General features: G+C 47.9%; 3 protein-coding genes and 1 non-coding gene across 8 annotated transcripts in view; 1 reads left to right on the top strand and 3 right to left on the bottom strand.

Moving 5' to 3' along the window:
• Positions 1 to 1994, top strand: part of CAND2 (cullin associated and neddylation dissociated 2 (putative)) — a 43256-nt gene extending 41262 nt beyond the window's left edge. For both annotated transcript variants that reach the window (XM_010589956.3, XM_064274858.1), the window contains one exon: positions 602 to 1994. In XM_010589956.3, coding sequence (XP_010588258.2) covers positions 602 to 829 — 228 coding nt within the window. In that variant the 3' untranslated portion in view covers positions 830 to 1994. The remainder of the gene's footprint in view (positions 1 to 601) is intronic.
• A 656-nt stretch (positions 1995 to 2650) lies between these two features.
• On the bottom strand, positions 2651 to 8218 carry RPL32 (ribosomal protein L32). The gene is made up of 4 exons (XM_064274859.1): positions 8101 to 8218; positions 6780 to 6880; positions 5796 to 5977; positions 2651 to 2831 (listed from the first exon to the last, which is right to left on the bottom strand). Exons 2-4 carry the CDS (start codon positions 6873 to 6875, stop codon positions 2702 to 2704), a joined length of 408 nt encoding a protein of 135 aa, XP_064130929.1. The 5' UTR covers positions 6876 to 6880; positions 8101 to 8218; the 3' UTR covers positions 2651 to 2701.
• Positions 6950 to 7087, bottom strand: LOC111750641 (small nucleolar RNA SNORA7). The gene has a single exon (XR_002785743.1). It is a non-coding gene; the product is annotated as a small nucleolar RNA SNORA7 (small nucleolar RNA).
• Positions 8219 to 10049: 1831 nt separating the features above from the next.
• EFCAB12 (EF-hand calcium binding domain 12) overlaps positions 10050 to 26248 on the bottom strand; it is a 30822-nt gene continuing 14623 nt past the window's right edge. For 2 of the 4 annotated variants that reach the window (XM_023547888.2, XM_023547889.2), the window contains exons 3-7: positions 25792 to 25977; positions 23349 to 23505; positions 21335 to 21531; positions 19321 to 19534; positions 12329 to 14339 (exon numbers count right to left, since the gene is read on the bottom strand). In XM_023547888.2, the coding sequence (XP_023403656.2) occupies positions 13804 to 14339; positions 19321 to 19534; positions 21335 to 21531; positions 23349 to 23505; positions 25792 to 25977 (1290 nt within the window). In that variant the 3' untranslated portion in view covers positions 12329 to 13803. Of the gene's footprint in view, positions 10581 to 12272; positions 14340 to 19320; positions 19535 to 21334; positions 21532 to 23348; positions 23506 to 25791; positions 25978 to 26248 lie in introns of those variants that run through there. The other 2 variants (XM_010589952.3, XM_023547890.2) reach the window with 2 other exon arrangements.

Below are 26248 nucleotides of genomic sequence, written 5' to 3'. Positions count from 1 at the left end.
GGGATCCTTTTCTGAATAAGCAGGAGTTGGTGGGGGAGGGGACAACAGAAACCACATGAGGTCTCAGATGTTAATTCTCCAGCTACATTTGTAGAATTGGTTGCAAAGGCAGAGACTTGAGTGAGCTAGAAGACATCAATTGATTCCTTTCATCAAGTCAAGTCTAGGAGCCTGTTAAAAGCACAATAACTGAAGCTAGGATCCCAGCTGTCAGCGGAAAGACAAGAAATTGATTTACTGCAACTGTCACTACCAAATTATTAAAAAAGATAAAATAAATGGAGGGAAGGCAATTTAGATTGGCTGGTTAGAGGCCCCTTAGGTGACACAAACTGACAGAGAACCATTATCTGGGGGAAACAAGGGCAAAAGCCCAGGGGGGAAAGAGCCAAGTTGAAGGAGCAAGTCAGTGAGGCTGGAGCCCTAGGAGCCTGAAGCAGGGGAGCATCGAGATGGCATTGAAGGTGCTCAAGCTCCTGGGTGGGGCAGACTACAGGTGGGGGAGAGAGGAGGCCCAGGACCAGTGCGTAGGCTGTGGTGCGGGGCCAGGCGTGATCAAGGATCAAGATGGACTCGGTCTTCCATTCTGCTTCCACTTTAGGTCAAAGCCGGTTCCGTCAAACAGGAGTTTGAGAAGCAAGATGAACTGAAGCGCTCGGCGATGAGGGCAGTGGCCGCCCTGCTGACCATCCCCGCAGTAGGCAAAAGCCCCATCATGGCCGACTTCTCTTCCCAAATCCGATCCAACCCCGAACTAGCAGCCCTCTTTGAAAGCATCCAGAAGGATTCCACTTCACCCCCCAGCACAGACTCAATGGAGCTCAGCTAGTCCTCCCGTAGCCCTCAGGGGGCCGTACTCTGAAGAGGGGCCTACCGCAGACCACAGGCCTCTACTTTGCCTTCTCATCTCCCCGGGAGCCCCCCTGCAACTGGTCAGGCTCACAGTGCCTTCTCTAAGGACCGCAACCAGCAGGCCCCCGCCAGAACTGGAGGCTGCCAACAGTTGGGTCCTGTAACTCAGGATGGCCATAATGCAATAGGGTGAGGACGTTTTTCCAAGCCCTTCCGCACATATATGCTCTCTCCATAGTCAGTCTGGTTCCTTCAAACTGGGGGGGTCCCTGCCTCCTGAAGTACTAACTAGTATTAGAAATATGCTGTACCTACAGCTGTCAAAGGTTAAGAGGCAGTGGGCTGAGCTTCCTTCTTACTAGTGTCTCAAATTTGTCACTCACACTTCCCTTTTTTCATTGTACTTGATCTGGAATCTGAAATGTCAAAAACGAGTGCCCTGGTTGGGCACCTTGAAAACCAATTCACATACCTGAGTTACTCACCTTTTAGACTTCAAATTGCTTTACTCCTAACTGGCCGTGATGAATCAAATTTGGAGGTAGGTTAAGGGTTTTTTGCTAGCAGGTGAAATAGGTGGGGTAGGGTGTTGGCCAGGCTTGACCTGTTTTTCTAGTTTCTCATGTAGCACATCGGGAGAAAACGGGAAAGTGCAAAGGAAAAGTACAAATCTAATCACCCTTCGTGTCTCGGCCCAGGCATAACCAGCTGTGCTTGTCCTGAGGAAGGTTTTGAACGTGTCACTTCTAGATTTTAGTACTGAGGACACAAAAAGTGATAGGCCAAAGTATTTTCTGTGATGTCCCAGGTTAATAAAAAAAGATGCTAAAAATTACTTGTTACTATTGTCTCACAATTTCTCCTCCCTAGTTTTTAGTAGCTACACTCTTCAGTACACTTCCCAAATCCACTTAAAAGCATCATGAAAATCCGATGTTTAAGACGAGGTTTCAGTACGAGGCAGCCAACTGGCAAGCCGTTACGTACTGGCCCTAAGGGTCTGAAAGATCTAATCCAGTCCCGGCCAGCTCTCTACAAAAAGGTGTATGTGTAATATATCAATGAACTATTTCTGCCAGACTGACAAGGATGCTGAGAACAAAAACATCCTGTAAGCATTTCTCAGCCTTTGGAGTACCACATGCCGCATTTGTTGTGACCTATACTGCCAATTAAAACCATTATTTCGAAAAGCAGTCATGCCTTAGGTTGTAACCTTATAGTTAACATGACACTAAATTTTAGCTTTTTTGTTGTCTAAGAAGTTTTAGGGCTGCAGCTTAATTAACCGAGTGTTAAACTGATCCTCATCTTGGAAGACTGTTAAGTCATGCCTAAAGAAGCAAGCTGGGAAGGGGATGATCTACAGGAGACAGAAGGCTATGTTCAAACACCCAAGACCGGTCATATAAAAAGGGGGTTTGGATGTTATCAAGCTGTGTATTTTCTAAGGACAAAAGCTACCTTGGCACCCTGTAAGAATTCAAGAGCTAAGAGAGAGATTCATCTGGATCCTTTCATGTACTCTTTTTCAGTCCTCACAAGAACCACACTTTATAAAATGAGGCCAAGTGTCTTGAAACTTATTTGGGTCTGATGGCGAAGTCCATGTTCTTTGCCCACACAACTGGAGCAGGCCAGGGCTATAAGTCTGGGTACCTGAGGTCATGTTCCCTGCAGAAGGATCAAATGCCCTTTATGAGCCTCTTCTCCGAAGGGAAAAGAACAATCTCTGTTGACAAGCTATCATAGTCAAGAAATGGAAAACTAAGATCAAGTCGAGAAAAATACCAGATGGCAGGGTTTTTATGGTTTTATTTAGCACAAATAAAACTTGCAAATGAGCTGTCTATTCATTTTCTTCGCTGCGCAGCCTGGCGTTGGGATTGGTGACTCTGATGGCCAGCTGGGCTGCTCTTTCCACGATGGCTTTGCGGTTCTTGGAGGAAACATTGTGCGCAATCTCAGCACAGTAAGATCTGGAAGAAAACAGAGTAAGCTGGTGAGGAGCAGGCCAGCTCTGAGTGCACACACAGGAAGGATCAGGCTGGGAGTCCACAGCTTCCACTCCAGAGTCACAGGCTGGGTGCAGGGTTACATGGCTGCTGAATGAGACTTACACACCCCAAGAAAGGGGTATGTACTCCCAAACCACGTAGCAGCAGTAGACAGGCCAGGACGACCCTGTCTCAGGCTCCAGGTTCAGAGGCCTCAGCCACAGTCCTCCTGACTAATCTGGAGTTCCAAGGAGCTTGGACTCTCCCGTGGAAAACTCAGAACTCTCTATAAGGTGACCAGGCAGACCGAATGCAACAACAGGCTCGAACACAGTAATGACTGTGAGGATGGCACAGTGTTTGTCCTGTTGTACACAGGGTTGCTGTGAGTTGGAACCAACTCCGTGGCATCTAACAACAACAAAGTGACCAGGAGCAGAATCCAACAGTGAGTATCAAGCTAAGGGCTACCCAGCCCCAAACCACAGGCATTTCACTTGTCTGATTGCTTAGGACACAATTCAAGTTGGAAGGAGAAGTAACATTGCCTTGGCAGCAGCAATGCCTAACATTTCTTCAGTACCTACCCTGTGCCAGTTACTACTCATTCATTCCTCACAACTCTAAGGCAACTGCCCCATCCCAGTTTGGCAACAAGTTGGCTGAATGTGGCTAAATGAGCTCCTTTCAGTGAAGAGGTGACTGACAGTGGCTTAAGAACAGGCTTTGCCCCTAGAGCAATGGCACAAGAGAAGATTGTTCAGGGTGCCTCAACGAGGACGGGGCATACAGTTCTCAAGAGCTCCGAGAGAAAAATGGCTTTTAACAGCAAGAGACGAGCACATCCGGAATGTTTCATTTCACACAGAGTACAATTCAAGTTCAAAGTAGCTGTATTTTTTAATGTTTCCATCATCTACTTCCAGAAAAGACTCAAGCCGCATTACACTTTTCATCTTTTGGTTTTTAACCGGCCTTCCCCCAGTCCTTTAACTCTTTAAAAATGTTTCAAAAAAATAAAGAAGCAAAGATGTCACTTTGGGGACTAAGGTTCACCTGACCCTGGTTATTTTCAATCCCCTCGTATGCATGCAAGAGCTGCGCAACGAATAAGGGAGACTGAAGAATTGATGCCTTTGAATTACGGTTTTGGCAAAGAATATTGAATATATCATGGACTGCCAAAATGAACAGGTCAGATCTGTCTTGGAAGATGTACACCCAGAATACTCCTTAGAAGTGAGAATGGTGTGACTTTGCCTCCTGATACTTTAGACATGTTATCAGGAGGTACCAGTCCCTGGAGAAGGACATCATGCTCCGTAAAAGTAGAGGATCAGTGAAAAAGAGAGGAAAACCCTTCAGCCATGTGGCTCCAACCATAGGCTCAAACATAGCAAAGACTGTGGGGATGGCGCCAGACTGGGCAGTGTTTCGCTCATTGTACACAGGGTTGCTGACTCAGAACCAACTAGACTGTCGCTCACAACCACCACTCCTGGTCCTTGTCCACATGCACATTTAATGATCAAAATCACATTTACGTAACACGTGAAATACTTTCCCCCTGCCTGGGCAGTTCTCGTACTGCTACATTACCATCACCTTTAATAGATACAGAATGTCTCATCTGTTGCAATATACCTTCAAGTTGTTCCCAACTGTTCAGCTACTGCTTTAACAACCGTGTGCTTTCCCTTTTTTCAGCTATTTAAGGATAAATGTGCAGAAATGGACCTTATGTGAACCAGATCACCGACAGTGTTTTTACAGCAAGACGCACACCGCCAAGCAGCCCTGAACGCATGTTCGCAGCCCTCAGCAGCACGCTGGCGTGCCAGCCCTGCTACAGACGAAGCATGGGCATTTTGCTGCACAACAGGCATACACGGCATCCATCTTTCTATCGTAACCCCCCTGTCGGTGGTTCGGGCATCTAACACCAATTCATACACTGTCTCTAAAAGGCATTTCCAAAGTTTCCTTAAAAGTCAGAATGGTGATTTTGTTCGTCTTTGTTGTGCCTACAACCACTGTAGATAAAAAGATTTTTGTAAACACAAAGATGTTATTAGGCATGCTCTGGCTGTGTCCTTCCTAATTTACTGGGTGAATGCGGCTTGTCAGCATCAATTCACCAGTAAGGGAGGAAAATGAACTGCTCTCTCCTTAACCAAGAAAGACCACTCCCTCCAATTCAGAGGCATGTAAAGTGCCTAAATCATCTCCCATGGAAAATCTTTTGAATCCTTTCTCACTCCACTGCCCTAGTTTTTCAGCCTGGGTGACATGTGGCCCAGCAGACCCTGAAGTCTCTCATACACTGAGTTCATCAAGTATCTAACTGCTCAAAACACCTACAAGTAACTTGCTGTGAACCCTCCATGCACATTTCCATCGCTGTACTCTTACATAAGCTGTTTTTTCTGCCTGAAAGTCTTGCTGCTTTTTTCTGCCTCAGATCACATTCAGCTCTAAAACCCTCCTGCCCCAAACAGGAAGCAACCCCTTTGTTCCTACAGCATTCTGAAGATACCCCCTGCTGTACCCGAGGCTCAAGTGCCCATTAGGTCTGAGGCTACCTCTGATCTTCTCCCTTGACCACCCACACAAGTAAACCACTGTTCTAGAAATGACTGTCAAAAATATACTGCAGTGTTTGTGATGTCAAGTGATGTCCCCTTTCCTGGTCTTGGGTCTCTGCACTTTAGAGGACAAGTCTCCCCTTCTCCAGCAAAGAAAACATTCTGAAGCCCCGATAAGCACTCTCTAAGATAAGCACTCTCTAAGTTCCTGGTGCAAGAAACTACTTCAGATTTCCTCAGAATACGCAGCTCCTCCAAATGCATACCAAGAGACTCCAGAGTCCCTGCCAAATGGCCCACACGCAGCTGCCCCCAGACGCAGGCTTCTGAACCTTGTGCCCAAAGATGCTACCCGACTCACTTGTTGCACATCAGCAGCACTTCCAGCTCCTTGACATTGTGGACCAGGAACTTCCGGAAGCCGCTGGGCAGCATGTGCTTTGTTTTCTTGTTGCTCCCGTAACCAATGTTGGGCATCAAGATCTGGCCCTTAAATCTTCTCCGCACCCTGTTGTCGATGCCTCTGGGCTTGCGCCAGTTACGCTGGAAGAAATAACACACCGGTGGTTGAATGTCTGTGCAGAGTGCCAATTTTTCCTTTCAGGGGAAAAAGCTTCAACTAAAATGGAAATATACCTAATAATAGTTGTCACTAGGTAATATATTTCACCACTTTATTTAGGACCTGATTTTTCTCATCTATAAAATAAGAACAATCTATTCCTCATGCTAAGGCCACAGGATACCCATGATACAAAGTCCTATCAAAACCAAAACCAAACCCATTGCTGTCAAGTTGATTCCAGCTCATAGCAATCCTACAGGACAGAGTAGAAGGGTCCCATAGTTTCCAAGGCTGTAATCTTTATGGAAGTACACTGCCACATCCTTCTCCAGAGGAGGACTGGTGAGTTTGCCACTTCTAAACAGCCAAGTGTCCCCCTTATTTAAATGCAAACGTAATTTACACATCAAGAGACTGAGTGCCAGTAAGACTAAGGGAGACCAGGGTTTCTCCAGAGAGCTCTTCCACAGAGCTCTTCCACAAACCTGGAAACGGTTCACTTGCCAAAGGTAATTTTCCGACTACTTTATGTGACATCAGAAACACAACAGTCTATTTATGAACCCCCTTCTTCACCCCGAAGCCCTAGTGGTGTAGTGGTTAAGAGCTCTGCTGCTAACCCAAAGGCCGGCAGTTCAAATCCACCAGTCCCTCCTCAGAAACCCTCTGGGGCAGTTCTACTCTGTTCTACAGAATCGCTGAGTCAGAATCAACTCAACCATTAAGAAGTCTGGTTTGGTCCTTCATCCCAATGTTTATTTCCATCCCAGGGCCACATACCTTAATTTTGACATAACGGTCTGACTGGTGCCGGATGAACTTCTTCGTTCTCTTTTTGACGATCTTGGGCTTCACCAGGGGTCTGAGGGCAGCCATGATGCCTTCAAGAAAGAGGTAGGCCCATGTCAAAAGTGTGTCTAGGAAGGAGGCTTTCCTACCCATAGCTTGAGTACTGTTGCAGAGTATCTTCCAATCACCAGCTACTGAGCAAACTGGGAATGGAATGGGTCTCTGACAGGCTTGCTTTTCCTCCCGTGTCCGAAGCTGGCAGAATACTAGTTATTCTCCAGATGCGATCTTGGGAGGTCAGGGGGACCTCATCCAGAGACCAAGAAAGAATGCAAGTAGCACCAAATCCCACCCCACAAAGTATCCCAACCCCCAGATGATTCAATTTCCTTTTGTATGGATTTTGGGCAATCTACTTAAACCCAAACCTCAGTTTTCTCACCTGTAACATGTAGATACTACACGCTAAATCTTGCACAGTGCCGGGCACTAAGTAAATGTCCAATTAAGAGATTTTTAATTCCCCTAGGATGCTGTTACTCTGCGATGTTCTCGAAGCATACGCGCGACCATGATAAACTCCTAAAATGCCCAAAGGCCTCTGGATATACTGTTGTTCTACCTGGAGATCATCCCAGGATTGCCTTAAAGGTATCCTCCTTCAAGGTGGTCTTCCCCACTAACCCATACTGTAGCACCTTTTTGCTTTCTTCACAGCCAACAACCTTTTTTTTTCTGGCGCACAGCTGGTGCTCAACGAACATTTGTTCAACAAACGAACGACTTCTTCCCCTAAGACCATGATATCCTCGAAGGCAAGGCCGCAATTTGGTCCTGACCCACTATGAGAATTTGTTAACTGAACGAGACGACTGGCAGTTCGTCTTTGACAGTCCCACCGCAGCGGCGGCCCCCAGGGCCCGAGACCGGCCGGGAGGGTATTTCGGGCTGCGGCATATAAGGATCCGCGCGGTGTCCGGAGGATCCAAGACTGGGGCCGCTAGACCGGTTACCCCCGGTCGCTCCATTGCCCGAGATGTTCTCTTGGCCTGGCCCCGGCTCTGCGCCGCCAGGGCTGAAACAAGATGTCTACAGCGCTGACTGACCCCAGGTGGACTCCGTAGGTAGGTGAGCGGCCCTAAAAGCGGAACCCCATCACGACCCGGGCCCAATGTTCCTGTCCCCGCTCCGGCCAGCAGACAAGCACAATGCCCACCTAAACAACCGCCCGAAAAGGGAGGCCGCCTCACCAGGGGGCAGGGGGACCAGATGCACACCGCAGAGACGCGGATGGCCAACGATTGAGACTCACCGGCAGGAGATGGCCGCCACCTCCGTAGGCAGCGCCGAGGAAAAGAAGGGAAGGTGGGGCGCAAGGACTGATGGGACTTAACCTCTGGGTCCTGGCAAGGGAAAGGCAAGCGCTTCCGGCTCCGGGTCCGTCAACAAAAAAACTAAACGCCAGATAAATAATGCTGCGAGAAAATGCCGATAGATACCTATGTTTTCTTATACACATATCTATCAACGTGCTGAAAATTTATCATACTTGCTGTTGGCATCAGGTAGAAAATTTGGAATTCCTTTTAAGCTTTTAAGACCCAGTATGGCATTTACTTCCGCCAGCAGTTGAAGCCGTGTCTCTCGAGGATAATTCAGCTTTTAGGCTATTTCCGCCAGCGTTTCTACGATCCAGAAGTGCGAAGTGCGCCTCCTAGTGGCAAGGGTGGAACAAACCCAAACCCATCGACAAACAAACCCAGTGAGTCTGTTCCGACTCATAGCGACCCTATAGGACAAAGTAGAACTGCCCCGTAGGATTTCCAAGGCTGTAGGAAGCCTACTGTCACATCTTTCTCCCGTGGAGGGGCTGGTGGGTTCCAACCGCTCCGACGTTTTGGTTAGCAGCCAAGTGCTTTAACCACTGTCCCACCAGGGCTCCTTGGAACAAACAGAGACTCTGTAACTCAAGTGAATTTATATATAATAATAATGAGAAGATAACAGCTAACATTCAATGGGTACTTAATATCCAGTTCTACGAGGTAATTGTTATTTCTCCCATTTAAAACCCAACCAAACCTGTTGCCATAAAGTCAATTCCAACTCATAGCAACCCTATAGAACAGAGTAGAACTGCCCCATAGAGTTTCCAAGGAGCACCTGGTGGATTCGAATTGCCGACATTTTGGTTAGCAGCCGTAGCCCTTTAACCACTATGCCACCGGGGTTTTTCTTCCATTTACATATGTGAAAATTGAAGTTTGGAGATCTGTCTCCAGCCATTAGACTAGTCTGCCTCGTTATTTGTTGCTCTTAGTTTGTTTTGCTTTGCATTTATCTTTAAGATAATTGTGAAAATCAGATTTCAGGAGAAAAAAATTCCCCTTGATTGCACAACAAAATAATGAGTGACCTTGGAAGAGAGTAGGACAGGAGTGAAACCGGATTGTGTAGATTGAATTGGAGGTGAAAAGGAAAGAGACTGAGCGATGACAACTCTTCAGGTTGTAAGGCAGAGGAATAGGGGTTTGAGGAGACCCAGCGAAATGCAATGTCTTGTCCAAGGTCATACATTTGGCAATGATAGGATGCAGATTGGCCCTCGCAATCCATAGGGAAGTAGTAGATTGTATTCCTACTCCATCATTGTCTGGAAGCTCCACTGAAACCTGTTCATTCTCATAGACACACAAGCCTCCACTGACAGCAGGTGGCTGTGCATGAGGATGCCCTGCATGGAAGACAAGAATTATACCACTAAACCACCAATGCCTCCTGTACTGGGACACACCACGCCTAATGAATCCTGCTTATCTCACAGGCTGCGGGAAGTCGGGAGGGAGGCACAGCATGGAAGCAGGTTGCTAAGGCAGCCCATTTGATGTGCAGAAGGAAAAGATTTTGATGGGTCGGGTAGGTTAGCCGGGGGGCGGAGTCGTGAGCCAGAGAGGATGCCTCCAGATTTCCAAAGGCCCAAGAGATTTGGAAGCAGCAACCCAAATGGCACAGCCTTTGTGGGTGAGGGGCATGCCACCATCTCATCTCACGAGGAGGGCACAGGGGTACCCGCACTGCCTGCTGCCTCCCTGTGGGTGCTGAAATCCCAGGACGAGAGGCTGGAGGTGCTGTGCAGGTGTCCCTGTCAGCATCCCAGCAAATACATGCCTGCTGTATCCCCTCAGGCTCAAGGGCCACCTTTCCAAACACCCCTCTGGCCACAGATCCTGGGCAAGAAATCACATCAGCTGAGTCATGGGCTGCAGGCAAAAAAACTCCAAGAAGTTTATTTCAAAACGGCAGAGGGGAGGGGAGGGAAACACTGAAAACCTGTACATCTCCCCCTGGACACATTACCCTCTGAGACACTGGGCCATTTGGGTCTGGAAGGAGCTGGCCCCCGGGGCCATCCCACTGAAACTATTTGTTTTTATCTGGCTCTTTGACACTCTCCTGTGTCTATAGCTCTGGGTCGCTACCTGCACTGGCTCCTGGCCACAGGATGGCTGGGTTCCAGCAAGCCCTGGGCTGCTCTAGTTGATGTAATAGACCTTGGGGCCATCATAATAGGCACAGGTCACGTAGTTCATGTTCCTCATGGGCCACCAGCGGTTGGGGTGGTACATGGCTGGGTAGGCAGGGGGCCGGTGTTGGACATGGCTGAAGAGTGCCAGACTCTGGTCTGTGGCCACAGTCGGCAGATAGAGCCGCAGCTTGTCTAGGAGGTGGCCCGGCCAGAAGAAGTTGGGGTGGGTTTGCTGCTGACCACTGGACCTCTTCTCCTTCAGCTTCCTGGAGAACAAGAAGATACAGGAAAGGACATCATGGCAGGACAGGCCAGGGCTGGGGCACCTTCTCAGTGGAGCAAATCAACTGTGACCCAAGTGGAGATTTAGCCCTGTGGTAAGCACTTTAGTATCTCAGTCCTCACAACAGTTCCGTGTGGTGGGTTCTCTTATCCTGTGTACTCAGGATAGTTCCAGTGAGGAACTGAGGCCCGAAGAGGCTAAGGCACTTCCCCAAGGTTGAGTAAGTAGCAGAGCACAGGCCTGAATTCCAATCAGCTGCCTCGTGATAAAATAAACACAAAATTGACCATTTTTCGAGTGTACAATTCAGTAGCGTTAAGTATTCACAATGTTGTGTGACCATCATTGTTATCTATTTTCAGATCTTTTTTATCATCCCAGAGAAGAACTCTGGACCCATTGAACAACAACTCCCTACTACCCTCCCTCCGCCCACCACCCAGCCCCTGGTACCTCTGTTCTACTTTCTGTCTCTGTGAATTTGCCTCTTCTAGATACCTCATACGAGTGCAATCATGCAATATTCGTCTTTTTGTATCTGGCTTATTTCACTCAGCATAATACCGTCAACATTACAGCCCAAGATCTTAAGCATACACCATCTATTTTCTAGAGGCACTTTAATGTGGTGTTCACAGTACAACTGGGTTCAAATCCCTACTCCATCACTTAATGGATGTGAAACTCTGAGCAAGACAGTTATCCTTTCTATACCTCAGTTTCCTCTCCTGTAAAATGGTATGCTAAGAGTAACTTACATTATAGGGTTGGTGAGAGGATTAAAATGAGTTGAACACATGTGAAGCACCCAGCCCAGTGCCTCCCTGGTTCTCCGTAAGTGGAGCGTCCAAAACAGGTATGTGTACCCCCAGGAATAAGCGTGGGATAAACCAAACCCACTTTCCTAGAGATGAGTTTACTTGAAGACGTAAGGGAAGAGAAGCTTTACTTTTTATCTTAAAGCAAGCACAGATTTAACGCGGAGTACACGTGTACATGGATTTTTAAACCAGGAGAGAGACTTAGCAAAGACTGTCCCTAGGGTTGCTTTGGAAACCCTGGTGGTATAGTGGTTAAGTGCAATGGCTGCTAACTGAGAGGTCGGCAGTTCGAATCTGCCAGGAGCTCCTCGGAAAGTCTATGAGGCAATTCTACTCTGTCCTATAGGGTTGCTATGGGTCGGAGTCGACTCGATGGCAGTGGGTTTATGGTTGCTCTGAGCTGCACTCCTAGACCCCTCGTTGAGGATGGATCACTTCCGATGTTCTCCATTGCCAAAAGGGAAGAGTTTCAGACTCATGTGTTGTTATTTAACCCTAGTAACAGCCCTGTGAAATATACATATACATACCCATTTGATAGCAGAGGAAACTGAGGCCCAAAGAAAAAAGCCTTGCCCAAGGTCACACATCAAGGCAATGGCAAAATCAGACATCAAATCCAGGCTTGTTGATTCCTGGGCCAAGATCTCTGCCCAAAAAGGGGCTGTGTGAGTCTTCATGGGATGTCTGTGACATCAATCCTGTTTGTGGTTTGTGCCTCGGGCTCCCTCCTGCTGGGGTCTGGTGCCAGCTTCCTCAGTAGGCATCTGCATGGTCCTAGGCCCCTCCTCCAAAGCCAAGCCAACCCTCCGAACCACCCTCCCTGCTTCTGGAGTTAGATGATAACTACAGACCTGGTGAGTTCCTCAAACTCCCTAAAGCGTATTTTCTTGATTTTCTTTGGCATTTTCCTAGAGGAGAAGAGAGAGGCATTTTGTGAGGAGAAGGGAAAGCCAGGCTAATGGGGGAGGAAGGCGGAGGGGCAGAGCTCTATCTGGAAGAGCACTTCTTCCACCTGGGGTGACGCCCTGACTGTCCTCCAGGCTCCAGTGGAACTCCCAGGGGCTTGGGTCGCCCAGACCCAGTATCATCACCCAGGCCTGGATTTCCTCGTTTCCCAGAAGGGGGCATCTCGGAGTAGTTAGGAGAGATGCTTAATAAATACTTGTGGCTGTTGAGTCAATTCTGACTCATAGCAACCCTCTAGGATGGAGTAGAACTGCCCCATAGGGTTTCCAAGGAGCGGCTGGTGGATTCAAACTGTCAACATTTTGGTTAGCAGCTGTAGCTTTTAACCACTGCACCACCAGGGCTCCACTTAATAAACAGTAGCTGCTAAATCGGAATCCCTCTGGGGGCTCTGACTCCCACTTCCGCTGCCAGAGGACAAGGATGGTGAAAATTACTATTCACACCTTGGGTCTGGCAGACCTCATGAATCAATCACAGCACTTTTCCCCACCAAGCTTGCATCCGGCCTCAGAATCTTCCTCAACCCAATATAAGGAGCAAGGTGAAGCCAATGCCCATCCCTGCCTTAGGGAACTGCTCTCTATCTTTTACGGCTGTGGCCTAAGGATGGACAAAAATCCCTTTCCCAGGCTCCCACCCACTTCTCGGGTTCATGACCCAGGAATCAGTGCCCGCTACCTTGGGTCGAAAAGGGGGTCACTAAGTGATCAGAAAGGGCTCTCCAGGCCACCACCCAGCCTGGACCACACTCAGCTCTTTGCAGCCAGAGCTGTGGACAGGCCCTACCTGGAGGCCTGGTCCCATACCTGCACTTGAGAAAGTTCTGACTGGAACAGGGTATTATAATAATAACAACAACCATAACCATTGATAAAGTGCTATCTGCCAAACATTGTGCTTTGAAGTTTACATGCATTTCTCATCTAATCCTCATTGTGTCTTGTGACTGATTTACAGATAAAAATGCTGAGGCCGAGGGAGTAAAATAACTTGTTCATTTAACGCCTGCTTAATTCCCACTTGGTTATGCTACGTCCTAGACCTGCCATCTGGGCACGCCACCCCAACGGGCAGCAAGCAGTGGGCTAGAGTGCTGGGGCCAGCCCCACCCCCAGGTGTCTGGTCAGCTGCCTCCTCCCTCCCCCTCCGTGAGCCTATCCCTTAGTAGGGACGCTGCCTTGTCCTGTCCGCTCCGCCCCGCACCCCCCGCAGCCTCTCATTAAAGCCAGCTTGTAATCTGCCCATGGCTCAAATCTGGGTGGTCCTGGCTTTGAATTACTAAAAGGGGCCATTTTCTTAGAGAGGACTGGGGTTGATCTGAGAGTCAAGGACAGCCCCAGGGCAGAGTTCTTTTCTCCTCCTAGGGGTGCAAACTCTCCTCTTGCCAGAGAAGGGGTGTGTCTGCCCACAGGACTACAGGGCAGAGCAGGGCTGTCTCCCACCCCCCATCCTCGGCAGGGCGCCTGACACAGGGGCCATGATTTGTGAAGGGACATCCCCAACTTTTCTAAAACGGTTTTCCTTTTCATCTTGTCCAGAGACCTGGAAGTCATCTAGACTCTGGTCAGGAGAGTAGCTGTCCAGGTGCTGAGGTGTGGAGGCCATGCCCTGAGAAAGGTGCCAGGGGTGGGCTGACCAGTGAGGGGTGATGGTGAGGCTGGTGTGCCGCCTAGGGACACAGACCCTCATGGAACATGAACCCCTGAGTGTGTCAGGTGCCGACCTCGAGGCTGAGGGGACGGACAGCAAGGGGGCAGGAGGCAGACGGTGGGGAGACAGGGGTCTGAGACTCAGCTTGTCAGTCTTCTTAGCCACGCTGGTCCCTTGGGACCTTAGCAGAGACTGGTTCGGAGTGAAGAGCTTGAAGTCAGAGTAGTAGCCTCCTGGCTGCCGAATAGGGCGCACCTGGTCTTTCAGGAAAACGATCTTGTCTCCCGGGTATAGCAGAGCTGTCGGCAGCGAGAGAAACACCGCCCATTAGCCCCAGACCTCTCCTTCCCTCTTCTCCCCTCCCTGAGTCCAGGAGTCTTTGCCTTTAGGGGGTTAACCAGTTGACTCTGACTCATGGCGACCCCACATGTGTCAGAATAAAATTGTGCTCCATAGGATTTTCTTTTTATTATTTTTTGTTGTTATTGAGACTACACACAGCAGAATATACACCAGTTCAACCATTTCTACATGTACAAGTCAATGGCATTCATTACATTCTTCAAGCTGTGCGACAATTCTCACCCTCCTTTTCCGAGTTGTTCCTCCCCATTAACGTAAACTCACTGCCCCCCTAAGTTTCCTATCCAGTCTTTCTAGTTGCTGTTGTCAGTTTGATCCTAGATAGATAGTTCTTACATGAACACGATGCTAAAGGCCAACATTCCCTACTAATTAAGCTAAACTATTTAAAGAAGGCTTCAGAGGATATTTTTGGTTTAAGGTTTAAAGATTATCTCAGGGCAATAGTTTCAGGGGTTAATCTAGTCTTCATGGCTCCAGAAAGTCTGGAGTCCATGAGAATTTGAGATTCTGATCTGCAATTTCACTCTTTTGATCAGGATTCTTCTACAGAATCTTTGATCAAAGTGTTCAGTAATGGTAGCCAGGCACCATCCAGTTCTTCTGGTCTCATGGCAAAGGAGGCAGTTGTTTATGGAGGCAATTAGCCACACATTCCATATCCTCCTCCTATTCCTGCCTCTTCTTCCTCTGTTGCTCTAGGCAAATAGAAACCAATTGTTATGCCTTTGCTGGCCACTTTCAAGCTTTTAAGACCCCAGGCACTATGCATTGAACTAGGAGGTAGAACAGAAGCACTAAATGTGATATTAGGCCAATTAACTGGACTGTCCCATAAAACCATGACCCTAAACCTCCAAACCAAGGAACCAAGTCCCATGAGGTGTTCCACAGGGTTTTCAATGGCTGATTTTTTGGAAGTAGATTGCCAGGCCTTTCTTCCAAGATGCCTCTAGGTAGACTTGAACTTCCAACCTTTGGGTTAGCAACAGGTCATGTTAACTGTTCACACTACCCAAGGTCTCCCCTTCAGGGGCAGAGGGAGGCTTTTTTTGTTTGTTTGTTTAAAAAAGTCATATTATTATTTAAAAAAAAAAATTTTAATATATTTTTAAAACTTTTTATTTTTAAATGATCATAGATTCACAAGAAGCTGTAAAAATAGTACAGAGAATCCCTTGAACCCTTCACCTTTACTCAGCTTCACCCAAATTGCCCCAATGGTGACATCATGCATGTTATGGACTGAATGGTGTCCCCCCAAAAAGATATGTTGAAGTCCTGACCCCTGTACCTGTGAATTAGATCCTGTTTGGAACAGGGTTTTTCTTTATTATGTTAATGAGGTCGTACTGGATGGAGAAGGGTGGGTCCTAAACCTAATCCCTTCTAAGTGGTGTCTTACAAAGGAAAGTACAGACACAGAGAGACACATATAGGGACCATGCCACATGAGGGTCCATCTACAAGCTAAGGAATGCCAAGAGTTCCAAAAGCTGAAAGAGACAAGGATCTTCCTCTAAAGTCCACACAGAGAGACAGCCTAGTCCTGCTGACCCCTGAATTCAGACTTCTAGCCTCCAGAACTGTAAGAAGATAAATGTCTGTTCTTTGTTACAACTACCCACTTGTGGTATTTCTATTATGGCAACACTAGGAAACTAAGACAGCATATAACTGTGCACAATAGCCAAACCAGGAAACTGAGGTTGGTGTGATACTGTCAGCCAGAGGACAGATGAGGGAGGCATGTGGATAACAAGGTCAGCAAAGGCCCCCAGGCCTGGATAGAAGGTTGTGCCTCACCACCATCATGAGGACAGAACACACAGAGCCCACTCTGCACTGCAGGGGGCCCTGGTTAGGGATCCCTGGAGGAAGCAGGAAGATTCAACCAAGGCTTCACTGTATTAACATAGACTTGTTTGATGGCAGTTTTCTCTGTCTTGATTTGGTCTTGGAACCAGAGATCCCTGGAAGTGTTTCCTAAGAAGTGCAGGACATAAAAAATACCAGGGCAAAGTCCCCACCTTCCTGCAGTTATTGAGCAATGCTCATCATAAGATAGAAACACATGAAAATCTCATGTTCCAGAAAAAGTGATGGAAGGTTACATTCAAGGCTGTTAATACTCGTTACCTAGGGTAGGAGCAGGGTTGTGCAGGTGAGAAGGGGGCAGAGAAAAGGGCAAGATATGCAACATCAACATTTTTAAAAAGGTATACATGATTTTTTTAACCTACATTAAAAAAAATGTACATGATGTTTACAAGTATGATTTCTCAGTGATTCCATTTACATAAGATTGTATAAATTGAAAAGAAAAAGGAGAGTGTTGTGGATTGAATTGTGTCCCCTCAAAAGTTGTACTGAAGTCCTAACCCCTGTATTTGTGAATGTGACCATGTTTGGAAATAGGGGTTTTCTTTTGTTGTGTTAATGAGGTCATACTCCAGAAGAGTGGATCCTAAACCTAATCCCTTCTGAATAGTGTCTTATAAAGGGACATACAGACACAGAGAGACATACATACAGGGAAGACGCCATGTGACCACAAAGCTAGATCATCTATAAGCAGAAAAGGAATGCCAAGGATTCCAGCAACCATCAGAAACTAGGAGAGAGGCCCAAAGAAGGAATCAACACAGCTGAGATGCTGATTTGCACTTTTACCCTCCCCAACTGTGAGAAAACAAATTCCCATTCTTTAAAGCCACCCACGTGTGGTATTTTTTTCTTACAGCAGCACTAAGACAGATGGTCACCAAAATATTAATGATGGTCAGTTAGGGTGGGGGGGATTTTTATTTTTAAACTTTAAAAAAAAAATTTAAACAAGCAAATATTATCTAGAAATCAGAAGGAAAAAAAGAAGCAACGATGCTATATTCATTGGAGGTAGGGAGATACCTTGATCTAGTATCCTGGCCCATGAGCTTGAGGTCTGGAGTCTAGCTGCTCTCAGCAAGCTGTAGGGTACAACCCAGACCTGGAAACCAGGCCGTTCAAATCTCCTTGCACACAGCACATCAGGACCCCTGCCATAAAGATGCCCAACAAATCATGGCCAAGGGATGGGCTTGAGTCTAGTCTGCCTAGACCAATCAGAAGGAAGAAGATGCCCACCCAGGGGACGTTTCTGTGTGGTGTGAATGGCAGATCCTGAAGACGGGTGAAGCTCCCCAACGTAGGCATCCAGGAGTTAGCAAAAGCCAGCAGTCAAAAGTCTCGGCAATGACCTGGTGCCCTGGAGGGGTCAGATAGAACAGGCAATCCAGAGGAAGACCTAGCCATTGGAGCAGTCTGGGGCAAGTGACAGGCCTGCCTGGATTTTAAGAAGCTCCATCACAGCCAAGACCAGGCGATGTAAGTGATCAGGGAAGAAAAGGCTCCAAGGAAGGAGAAAAGAAAGATGACCTGGGAAAAGCCAGGGTCCAGAGTTGCAGGACCGCCTTCCCTTTCTGCTGTCACAGAGATGGCCAACCAGCCTGGCGGGTGGTAGGGGGCCACCAAGGGAGGGGTGGTTTGCCAGGGAAAGGGCATGCCATGTTTGTGGGCTACAGTGACTGTCACGGTGGTTTCCCTGTGTTCCTGAAGGCCCTGTCACATTCCCCTTTATACACCTAAGGCCCTTTACATTTGAGATTTGTTTCCCTCCCCCTTGCAGAAAGGAACTCTGGTGGTGCAGTGGTTAGGAGTTTGGCTGCTAACCAAAAGGTCAGCAGTTCAAATCCACCAGCCACTCCTTAAAAACTGTGGGGCTGTTCTACTCTGTCCTATAGGGTCAACTATGAGTTGGAATTGACTTGGCAGCAATGGGCTTGGTTTTCTCTTGGGGAAAAGGTGAAAAAAAATCAATTATGACTGTTTATTCTTGTTCTCAGGGAAGCCACACCACTCTCTCAGAAAGCTGCATTTCCCAGGATGGCCACAGTCCTTTCCTGCAAGGTTCCCTCGGGAAAACCTCTGCCCAGAGTGCAGCTCGCTCTGCAGTGTTTTTAAAATCCAGAGAGGGAGCTCCCCATTAAACTCAGTAGAGGTTACAGATGTCAGCATTGCTGAGCCGTCCCCAGAGGGCTGGCACTCCCCACACACTCTGCGCAGAGACTGGAGTGGCAGGTCTACTTGGCTATATGGAAACATAACTCTTGCCCCAAGCAAAGGTGAAACCTGCGTGGAAATCTCTGGGCTGAGACCCACTGTCTGAGCAGAGAGCAAGGGGCCTCAGTGGACCTGTGTCCTGGCGTCCTGACCTTCCTACCTTATTGCTCACTGCAGACCTGGGAAACTGGCCTGGCCTAGAGAGGTGGTTTTGGAAACGCACAAGACATCATAAACCAGTTGCCATCAAGTCAACATTGAGTCATGGCTACCCCATGTGGGTCAGAGTAGAACTGTGCTCCATCAGGTCTTCAGTGGCTGATTTTTCAGAAGTAGAGTGCCAGGCCTTTATTCCGAAGCACCTCTGGGTGGGTTTGAACCTCCCTTTCAGTTAGCAGCCACATGCGTTAACCGTTTGCATCACCTAGAGACTCCCAATACATCATAGCAGTTATCATTTCTGCCACATCTGCCTCTTTGAAATTGGATTACTCTTTTATGTGCAACCTCAGGGCTCCCTCACAAGATTTTCCATCTTTGGAGCTTCCTGCTCTAAATTTCAGCTCACCAAGCATAGGGCTCCAGAATCCAGACTTCTGAAATCTCAGTTGGGGAACCCAGACCTCCTAACCTTGTGTTCTAGAAATCCTGTGTCCTCCCCTCTCCCTCCCCCTCCCCCTCCCCCTTCCCCTTTCCAATATCCCCACCACAGACCACAGGGGCTCAGCTGGGGGAAGGACAAGCCTCTGTAGATGTACCCCTCCCCCAGCTCTGTGCCTCTGGGCATCTTCCCAAGGGCAGCCCCAAAGCCCTTACCTTTCATGAGGACGTCCTCTGTCAGTGGGAGGCCATAGGACTCACAGAGCTTCCAGCACTGGAGGTAGACCAGAAAGTTGTCCCTGCGGGACTTGTTGATAAGCTCCCCCATGTTACCATGGACTGTGGATGGGAGGCAGTTCTCATCAAAGTGCTTGTTCCCACTGCGCACCAGGCGGCACCGCTCTGAGTACTGGATGAAGGGGATGGTGTGCTGCAAAGAGAGACCAGAGGAAGCCATATTCTTCACCTCGCCTCTTTCCCCTGGCTGGAAGGCAGGGGTAAGCCACATCTCCTTTACCCAGAAGATCCTGTGAGAGAAAGGGCAAAGAGCACCAGGTGTGGCCAAAGCTCTAAGGTCTGGGACCCAGAAGAAGGTCACCCATGGTCAAAGTTAGCCCTGGACTGCTCTGAAGTGACAGTGTACCTGGCCCCAGGTGTGGGGCCCCATCCACTGATGTGCAGAGATGACTGTATGACACATACAGTGACATACAGCACACAAACCTGGAGACATCCTATTGAAAAATTAATTTCAAGCGTTTGGCTGTGTGAGAGTTTAAGCTATGTGCAGCCACCTGCGGCCTTGAGGTGGACACCACCTATTAAGGATGGCAGAGCAAGGTCGAAGGGGCCTGGAGACTGTGTAGCCACTTTAGTGTTCTTCTTCCTTTTTTATTTTTGCAAGGAGAAACATTTACCTTACTTAAGCTTGTAACACTAGAGTCAGCGAAGTTGGGCCCATAGGCCAAATCTGGCCACCACCTGTTTTTGTAAATAAAGTTTTATTGGAACACAGCCATGCTGCACTCATTTGTCTGTGTATTGTCTATGGCTGTTTTCATGCTACAATGACACCGTTTGGTCATTGCAACAGAGATTGTATGGCCCCCAAAGCCTAAAATATTTACAGTCTGGTCCTTAACAGAAAAAGTTTGCTGACCTCTGCTGTAACATTTTGGGTTTTCCTGCCATGCAACTGAATCAAATCTTAATTGATACAGCACTTAAAAATACCTGACATTTTATTATGTATATTGTATATATATATACACACAATATTTATATTGTATATATATTTATATTTGTTGTATATTTATAATATAAAACCCTGTGAAGCACAGTTTTACTCTGACACACATGGGGTCGCCATGACTCAGAATCAACTCCATGTCAACTGGTTTGGCTCTTTTTTTTTTTAATATAGTATTTTTTATTTTAATCTAGTATTATGCTATATATTTGTATATAAAACCAATCCAGTTGCTGTCAAGCTGACTTCGACTCATAGTGACGCCGTATGTGCAGAGTAGAACTGCTCCTTACATTTTTCAAGGCTGTGATCTTTCAGAAGCAGATCACCAGGCCTTTCTTCCAAGGTACCTCTGGGTGGGTTTGAACTGTCAACCTTTTGGTTAGTAGCCAGTGCTTACCATTTGCACCACCAAAAGACTCCATATTTGTATACAGTATCATATTTATGATATGTTTGTATATAGTATTATATTTATTATTAAAAAACTGATTTATGTATATCATGCATTGCCTGCCTCCCTGACTAGACCGTCTGCTCCTTGAGGATGGGACTGTTTTGTTCACTGTAGCACCTAGAGGAGTGCCTGCCACACCACACACTCTCAAAAAGTCTTTATTGGATGGACTGATTCACCCAGTCCATCCGACCTCCCTTCCTTCATCATGTCTTTCTGGAGAGTCTGCTCAGTCCCAGGCCCTGTGCCAAACACACAGGTTCCAGCTGTGATAAAGATGCAGCCCTGTGGTAGGGATGCAAGGTATTAAGAGTGGGAAAGGAGGACCTGATACTTTCAGAAATGCTCTCATTTAATGTTCATAAAAACCCTGCAAGGTAGGTATTATTCTTATTGTACAGCTGAGGGACAGGGGCTCACAGAGGTCAAGAAACCCCCAGAGTCTTCCCGGAGCAGGAGGTGAGTTGGATTTGCACCCAGGCCTGTCGGGCACTGGCCCATGCCTGCCTTAGGCTGCAGGGTACCTTGTACCGGCGTCTCCTCTCGCGGTACCGCTTGCCAACATCTTCCATATCCTCCAGGGTCATGGGCCGTGCTTCCTTCTGCAAGTTGGTCATGGGCACAGTCAGCAGGTCCATCTTGGCAGGCTGTGGTGCTGGGCTTACTTTCTGCTTCTTGAGCAGACTCTGTGAGATGATGCCACCTCTGGCTGACTGGAGATCTGGGGGTGGAGGGGAGGGGCAAAGGAAGGCAGGACTGAGGGGATGCCCAGGCTGGGCTCAACGAAGCACTTAACCACCGTTGGTCAGGCAGGGCTGGGCTTTCCTTCTCCCTCTCCAGAACTCTCTTACCTTCCTGCATGTCCAGTCAGTGTCCCCTCTAAGACACACCTGAGCATGCCCCTTCTCCCCACATCTACCATGGCCTCCCTAACCCAAGCCACCTGCTGCCTTCCTCATCTTGTATGACCCTGTTTTCACCAGACAGCAACAGGAGCTTAAAACATGGACATCAGAGCACCTCATTTCCCTGCTTCAACCTCTCCAATGGTTTCCCATGGAACTCAGATTAACCCCCAAAGTAATTCTCTTGGTCCACAAGTCCTGCAGGATCTAACCTTGCCTCCCACCTGACCCCATCTCCTGCCACACGCCCCTCACTCACTCACTCCACCCCAGCCATTGAGACTTCCTTCTGTCCTTGAGGACCTTCCCACCTCAGGGCCTCTGTCTTCGTGGCTCCAGGTGCCTAGAATGCCCTTCACCCTACTGTCCCAGGACTGGCTCCTCCTCACTCGATATCAGCACCAGCATCCGCTTCTCAGGTCTTCCCTGGCTCAGTCAAGTGGAAATCCAATCCTGGCCCTGCCATCTTCTAGTTTTGAGATTTTGGGCGACTGGTTCAACCTCTCTGAGCTTTAGCATCCTCCTTGGTAAAGTGTGAAAAGTTACCCTGGTCTCCAGGGACTTGGAAGGGTAAAAAGAATTATAATAAACCTGTTGCCACTGAGCCAATTCCCACTCACAGCAACCGTATAGAACAGAGTAGAACTGCCCCATAGAACTTCCAAGGCTGTAATCTTTATGGAAGGAGACTGCCCCATCTTTCTCCAGCACAGCGACTCGTGGGTTCGAACTGCCGACTTTCTGGTTAGCAGTCAAGCACTTCAACACTGTGCCACCAGGGCTCCTGATGGAGATTATGCTGCAGGTAAATAACGCGATAATTCTCCCAACAGTCTGGGGGGCATGTGGGAGGGTAGACGGAAATAACGCCGCAGGCCCACAGAGGGTGCCTCTGCGCGGTCCCACCTTCTCTCCTCAGCTGCTGCGCTCGGACCCCTGACTCTGCTTCTCGGGCACGGCACCGGCCTCTCCGGCACAGCACCGGCCTCTCAGGCACGGCACCGGCTTCTCGGGCACGGCACCGCTAACCAGTCACGGAGGAGGCAGCCCCGACTCGGGGCAACTCTGTGTGCGTCGGACCAGAGCTCTGCTCCACAGGGTTTCCTGTCGCTGATTTTTCAGAGCTAGATCACCAGGACTTCCTTCCGAGGCACCTCTGGGTGGACTTGAACCTCCAACCTTTGGGTTAGCAGCTGAGCAGAATAAGCATTTGCACCACCCAGGGATTCCTCAAAAACCAAAACCAAACCCAGTGCCATCGAGTCGATTCTGACTCACAGGGACTCCTCAGTACACTCTAAATATGGGCTAATTCTGGTTTCTGAACGAGAAGTTGCAGTTAACTTTGACCAATAACACTTAGATTAATAGTAAGAAGGCCTTGGACCCACATACAAATGAAAGTCTCCAGAAAGGCTTGCTAAGTTTGGGTCAGTTCCCACCTGTCTGGTGGACTCTGATGAGCTGAGACCACCCTCAAAGAATCCTCCTGTAAGGACGGGGGCCCCTTAAGTGCTCCTTAGGTGACCTCTAGGCCTGGACATTCCAGAGGCGTGGCCACCCCACAACACGCCAAAGCTGAAGACCGTCAGAGGCCAAGCCTCCTTGTCATGCTCCCAGGCAGGGTACATACTCTCCCTTATGGCTTGCTGGCTTCTCCCCGATTCAGCCATGGACCACTGCTTGTAGGTGCTGGCCAGGATGTCTGTCGTGATGGTGTTGAACTTCCCCAAAGAGCTGAGGTAGATCATTATGTCCTCCAGCTCCTGGCTATTCAAAGGCACCCCCACCTGAGGACAGAGGAGAAGCCCTGAAGCCCTGAATATCGGCAGGCTCCAATCCAAAGGCCCTGGTATCCTGGCCCCTCCCACCCTTCTAGAATCATCCTCAGCAGCTCCCACCTCACATCCATTGTCCCTGCCACAGAGCGAAGAGCCTTCCATTCCCTGAACACACCCTGCACTTCCCCACCTTCCACCTTTGTTCAGGAATTCCCTTGTTGCCCGAAAAATTCCTGTCCCTCCTTCAAAGCTCAGTCTAGATATGGCTCCATCTTTATAGAGTCAACTTACTTCTTCCTCTGGGATCCCACCCCACTTTGTCCTTATCTCAACGACAGCATTTACCATGACGAATTTGAAACTTGATTTCATGTGTCTATCATCCATGTCCATGAGAAACATATAAACCTCTCTTAACTGAAGGAACATAGGATCAGAAATAACCTTTAAAAGGCATTCTTTCAAAAAAAATTTTTTTATTGTGCTTTCGGTGAATATATACCCCTAAAGTTAATTTCTCATACAAAAATTAAGAGGTATTCTTTTAAGGATGGCAAACAACTTTTTAGGAGTAGAATGCTTGCCAACTGTATTGAATATTAAAGAAAAAAAGTTTTAAAGGAAATATAATTTAGTTCTTCAGCTTCTCCAGATAGCAGTCACAGCTCACTGTACTTCCCTTAAAGAAGATCAGAACTCTACCCATGCTAATAGATTTAATATTTTATTTTATTTTGGTTAGGATAATTAAACCAAAAAACCCAAACCAAACCCACTGCTGCCGAGTCAATTCTGACTCAGAGTGACCCTCTACAGGACAGAGCAGAACTATCCCATAGAGTTTCCAAGGCTGTAATCTTTACAGAAGCCAACTGCCACATCTTTCTCCTGTGGAGAGGATCGTGGGTTCAAACCACTGACTTTTCAGTTAGCAGCTGAGCACTTAACCACTGCACCACCAGGATTCCTAAGGATGATTAAAGACTATCTTTTCTGGAGTCACTGGGTGGCACAAAACATTAAGCACTTGGCTGCTAACCAAAAGGTTGGTAGCTCAAGTCCACCCAGAGGCACCTTGGGAGAAAAGCCTGGTGATCTATTTCCAAAAAACCAGCCACTGAAATCCCTATGGAGCGTCGTTCTACTCTGACACACATGGGGTCGCCATGAGTCAGAATCAACTCAAAGACAACTTTTTTTAAAAATACTTTGTTTTCAAACGTTCATAAAACATGTGAGAGGGTAAACTGAGATAATGCCACAGGCCCACAGAGGGCGCCCCTACATGGTCGCACCTTCTCTCCTCAGAGCTGCTGTGCTCAAATGCCTGACTTTGTTTCTTTGCTCCTTTAGGCACAGCACCAGTAACCAGTTGCTGTGGGGTGAAAGCTGGTGATGATTTAAAAAAGATGCAACAATCTGTTTCCTAAAAATTTGTTCTTAAGTGTCTTCGTGTTCAAAATAAATAAAAAGCTTAATTCATCTAGACCAGGGGTCAACAAACTTTCTTTTGTAAAGGGCCAGAAAGTAAATATCTCAGACTTGTCAGGCCATATGGATGCTGTCACAACTACTCAACTCTGCCTCCTGGTGCAAAAGCAGCCATAGACAGTATGTAAGCAAATGGGTGTGGCTGTGCTCCAATAAAACTTTATTTAGGGAAACAGGAGGCAGGCTGCATTTGGCCCGTGGGCCATAGTTTGCAGACCCCTGCTAGACCAACAGAACTTTCAGCGATGATGGAAATGTTCTATATCTGTGTGATCCAATATTCATAGCCACATGTGACTACTGAGCACTTAAAATGTGGCTAGTGTGACTGAGGAGCTGGTTTTACTTTTATATGTTTATAACTAATTTAAATGTTTAAATAGCCACTGAACGTGTGGTCCATTGACCAGTGCCATTGGCATCATCCAGGACAGAAGCTTATCAGAATGCAATATCTTGGGTTTCACACAGACCTACTGAATCAGAAGCTGCATTTTAACAAGATCCCTAGGTAAGTTATGTGTACAGGACAGTTGGAGAAGGTACTAGAAGTAGGATCAAAGGCCCAACTCTCTCTACACTCAGTTCTGGGGTCTGATGGGCCAGAGGCAGTGATTCCCCAGGCAGCTGGTTATGGGGTCTGCTCTACAGACTCTCCATTCAGGGCAGACCGGTGCAGAGTGGTGTCAGGGGTTTGGTTTGGCCACAGGACAAGCCACATTTTCCAGTATGGCTTTATAAGTAATCAGGAGTGCAAGGACATCCTCCCCTCAGTTCCAGCAGGGAGTAGCGAGCACCACTTACTGCCCTCAGAGCCACAATGAATTCCTCCCGGGTGATCCTCTGGTTATTGCTCTGGTCCGTTTTGTTAAACAGCTCCAGGATCTTGATCTTTCGGTTGTGCAGGTAGGTGTACATGGTCGACAGGGCAGAGGGCTTGGGCAGGTGGAGCAGGGGCACCGATTTGCGCCAAGCCTGGGAGGCTTTCTTCTGAAAGAGCCAGAGAGGGTGGGCCAGAGAGGGGAGAGTTCAGGCTAATGGAGTGCAACCCCCAGAACCATAGAGAGATGGAAGAGGGGCTGAGCAGTTCTGAGCAGACGGCAAGATGGAACACAAAGAGCTCTGGAATCAGGCTGGGAGACTTTGCATCTCTGGGCCTGTCTTCTCGTCTGAAACGAGAGGCTCGGACAACATGAGAACTAAAATGTCATTCTTATCTACATCTCTCCTGTTGGACCAGATTTTGCTGTCAGTATCCATA

This window comes from Loxodonta africana, chromosome 22 (assembly GCF_030014295.1).
Source record: "Loxodonta africana isolate mLoxAfr1 chromosome 22, mLoxAfr1.hap2, whole genome shotgun sequence".
NCBI lineage: Eukaryota > Metazoa > Chordata > Mammalia > Proboscidea > Elephantidae > Loxodonta > Loxodonta africana.
The sequence above is the reverse complement of the archived record's forward strand: the minus strand, read 5'-3'. Positions and strand labels throughout refer to the sequence as shown.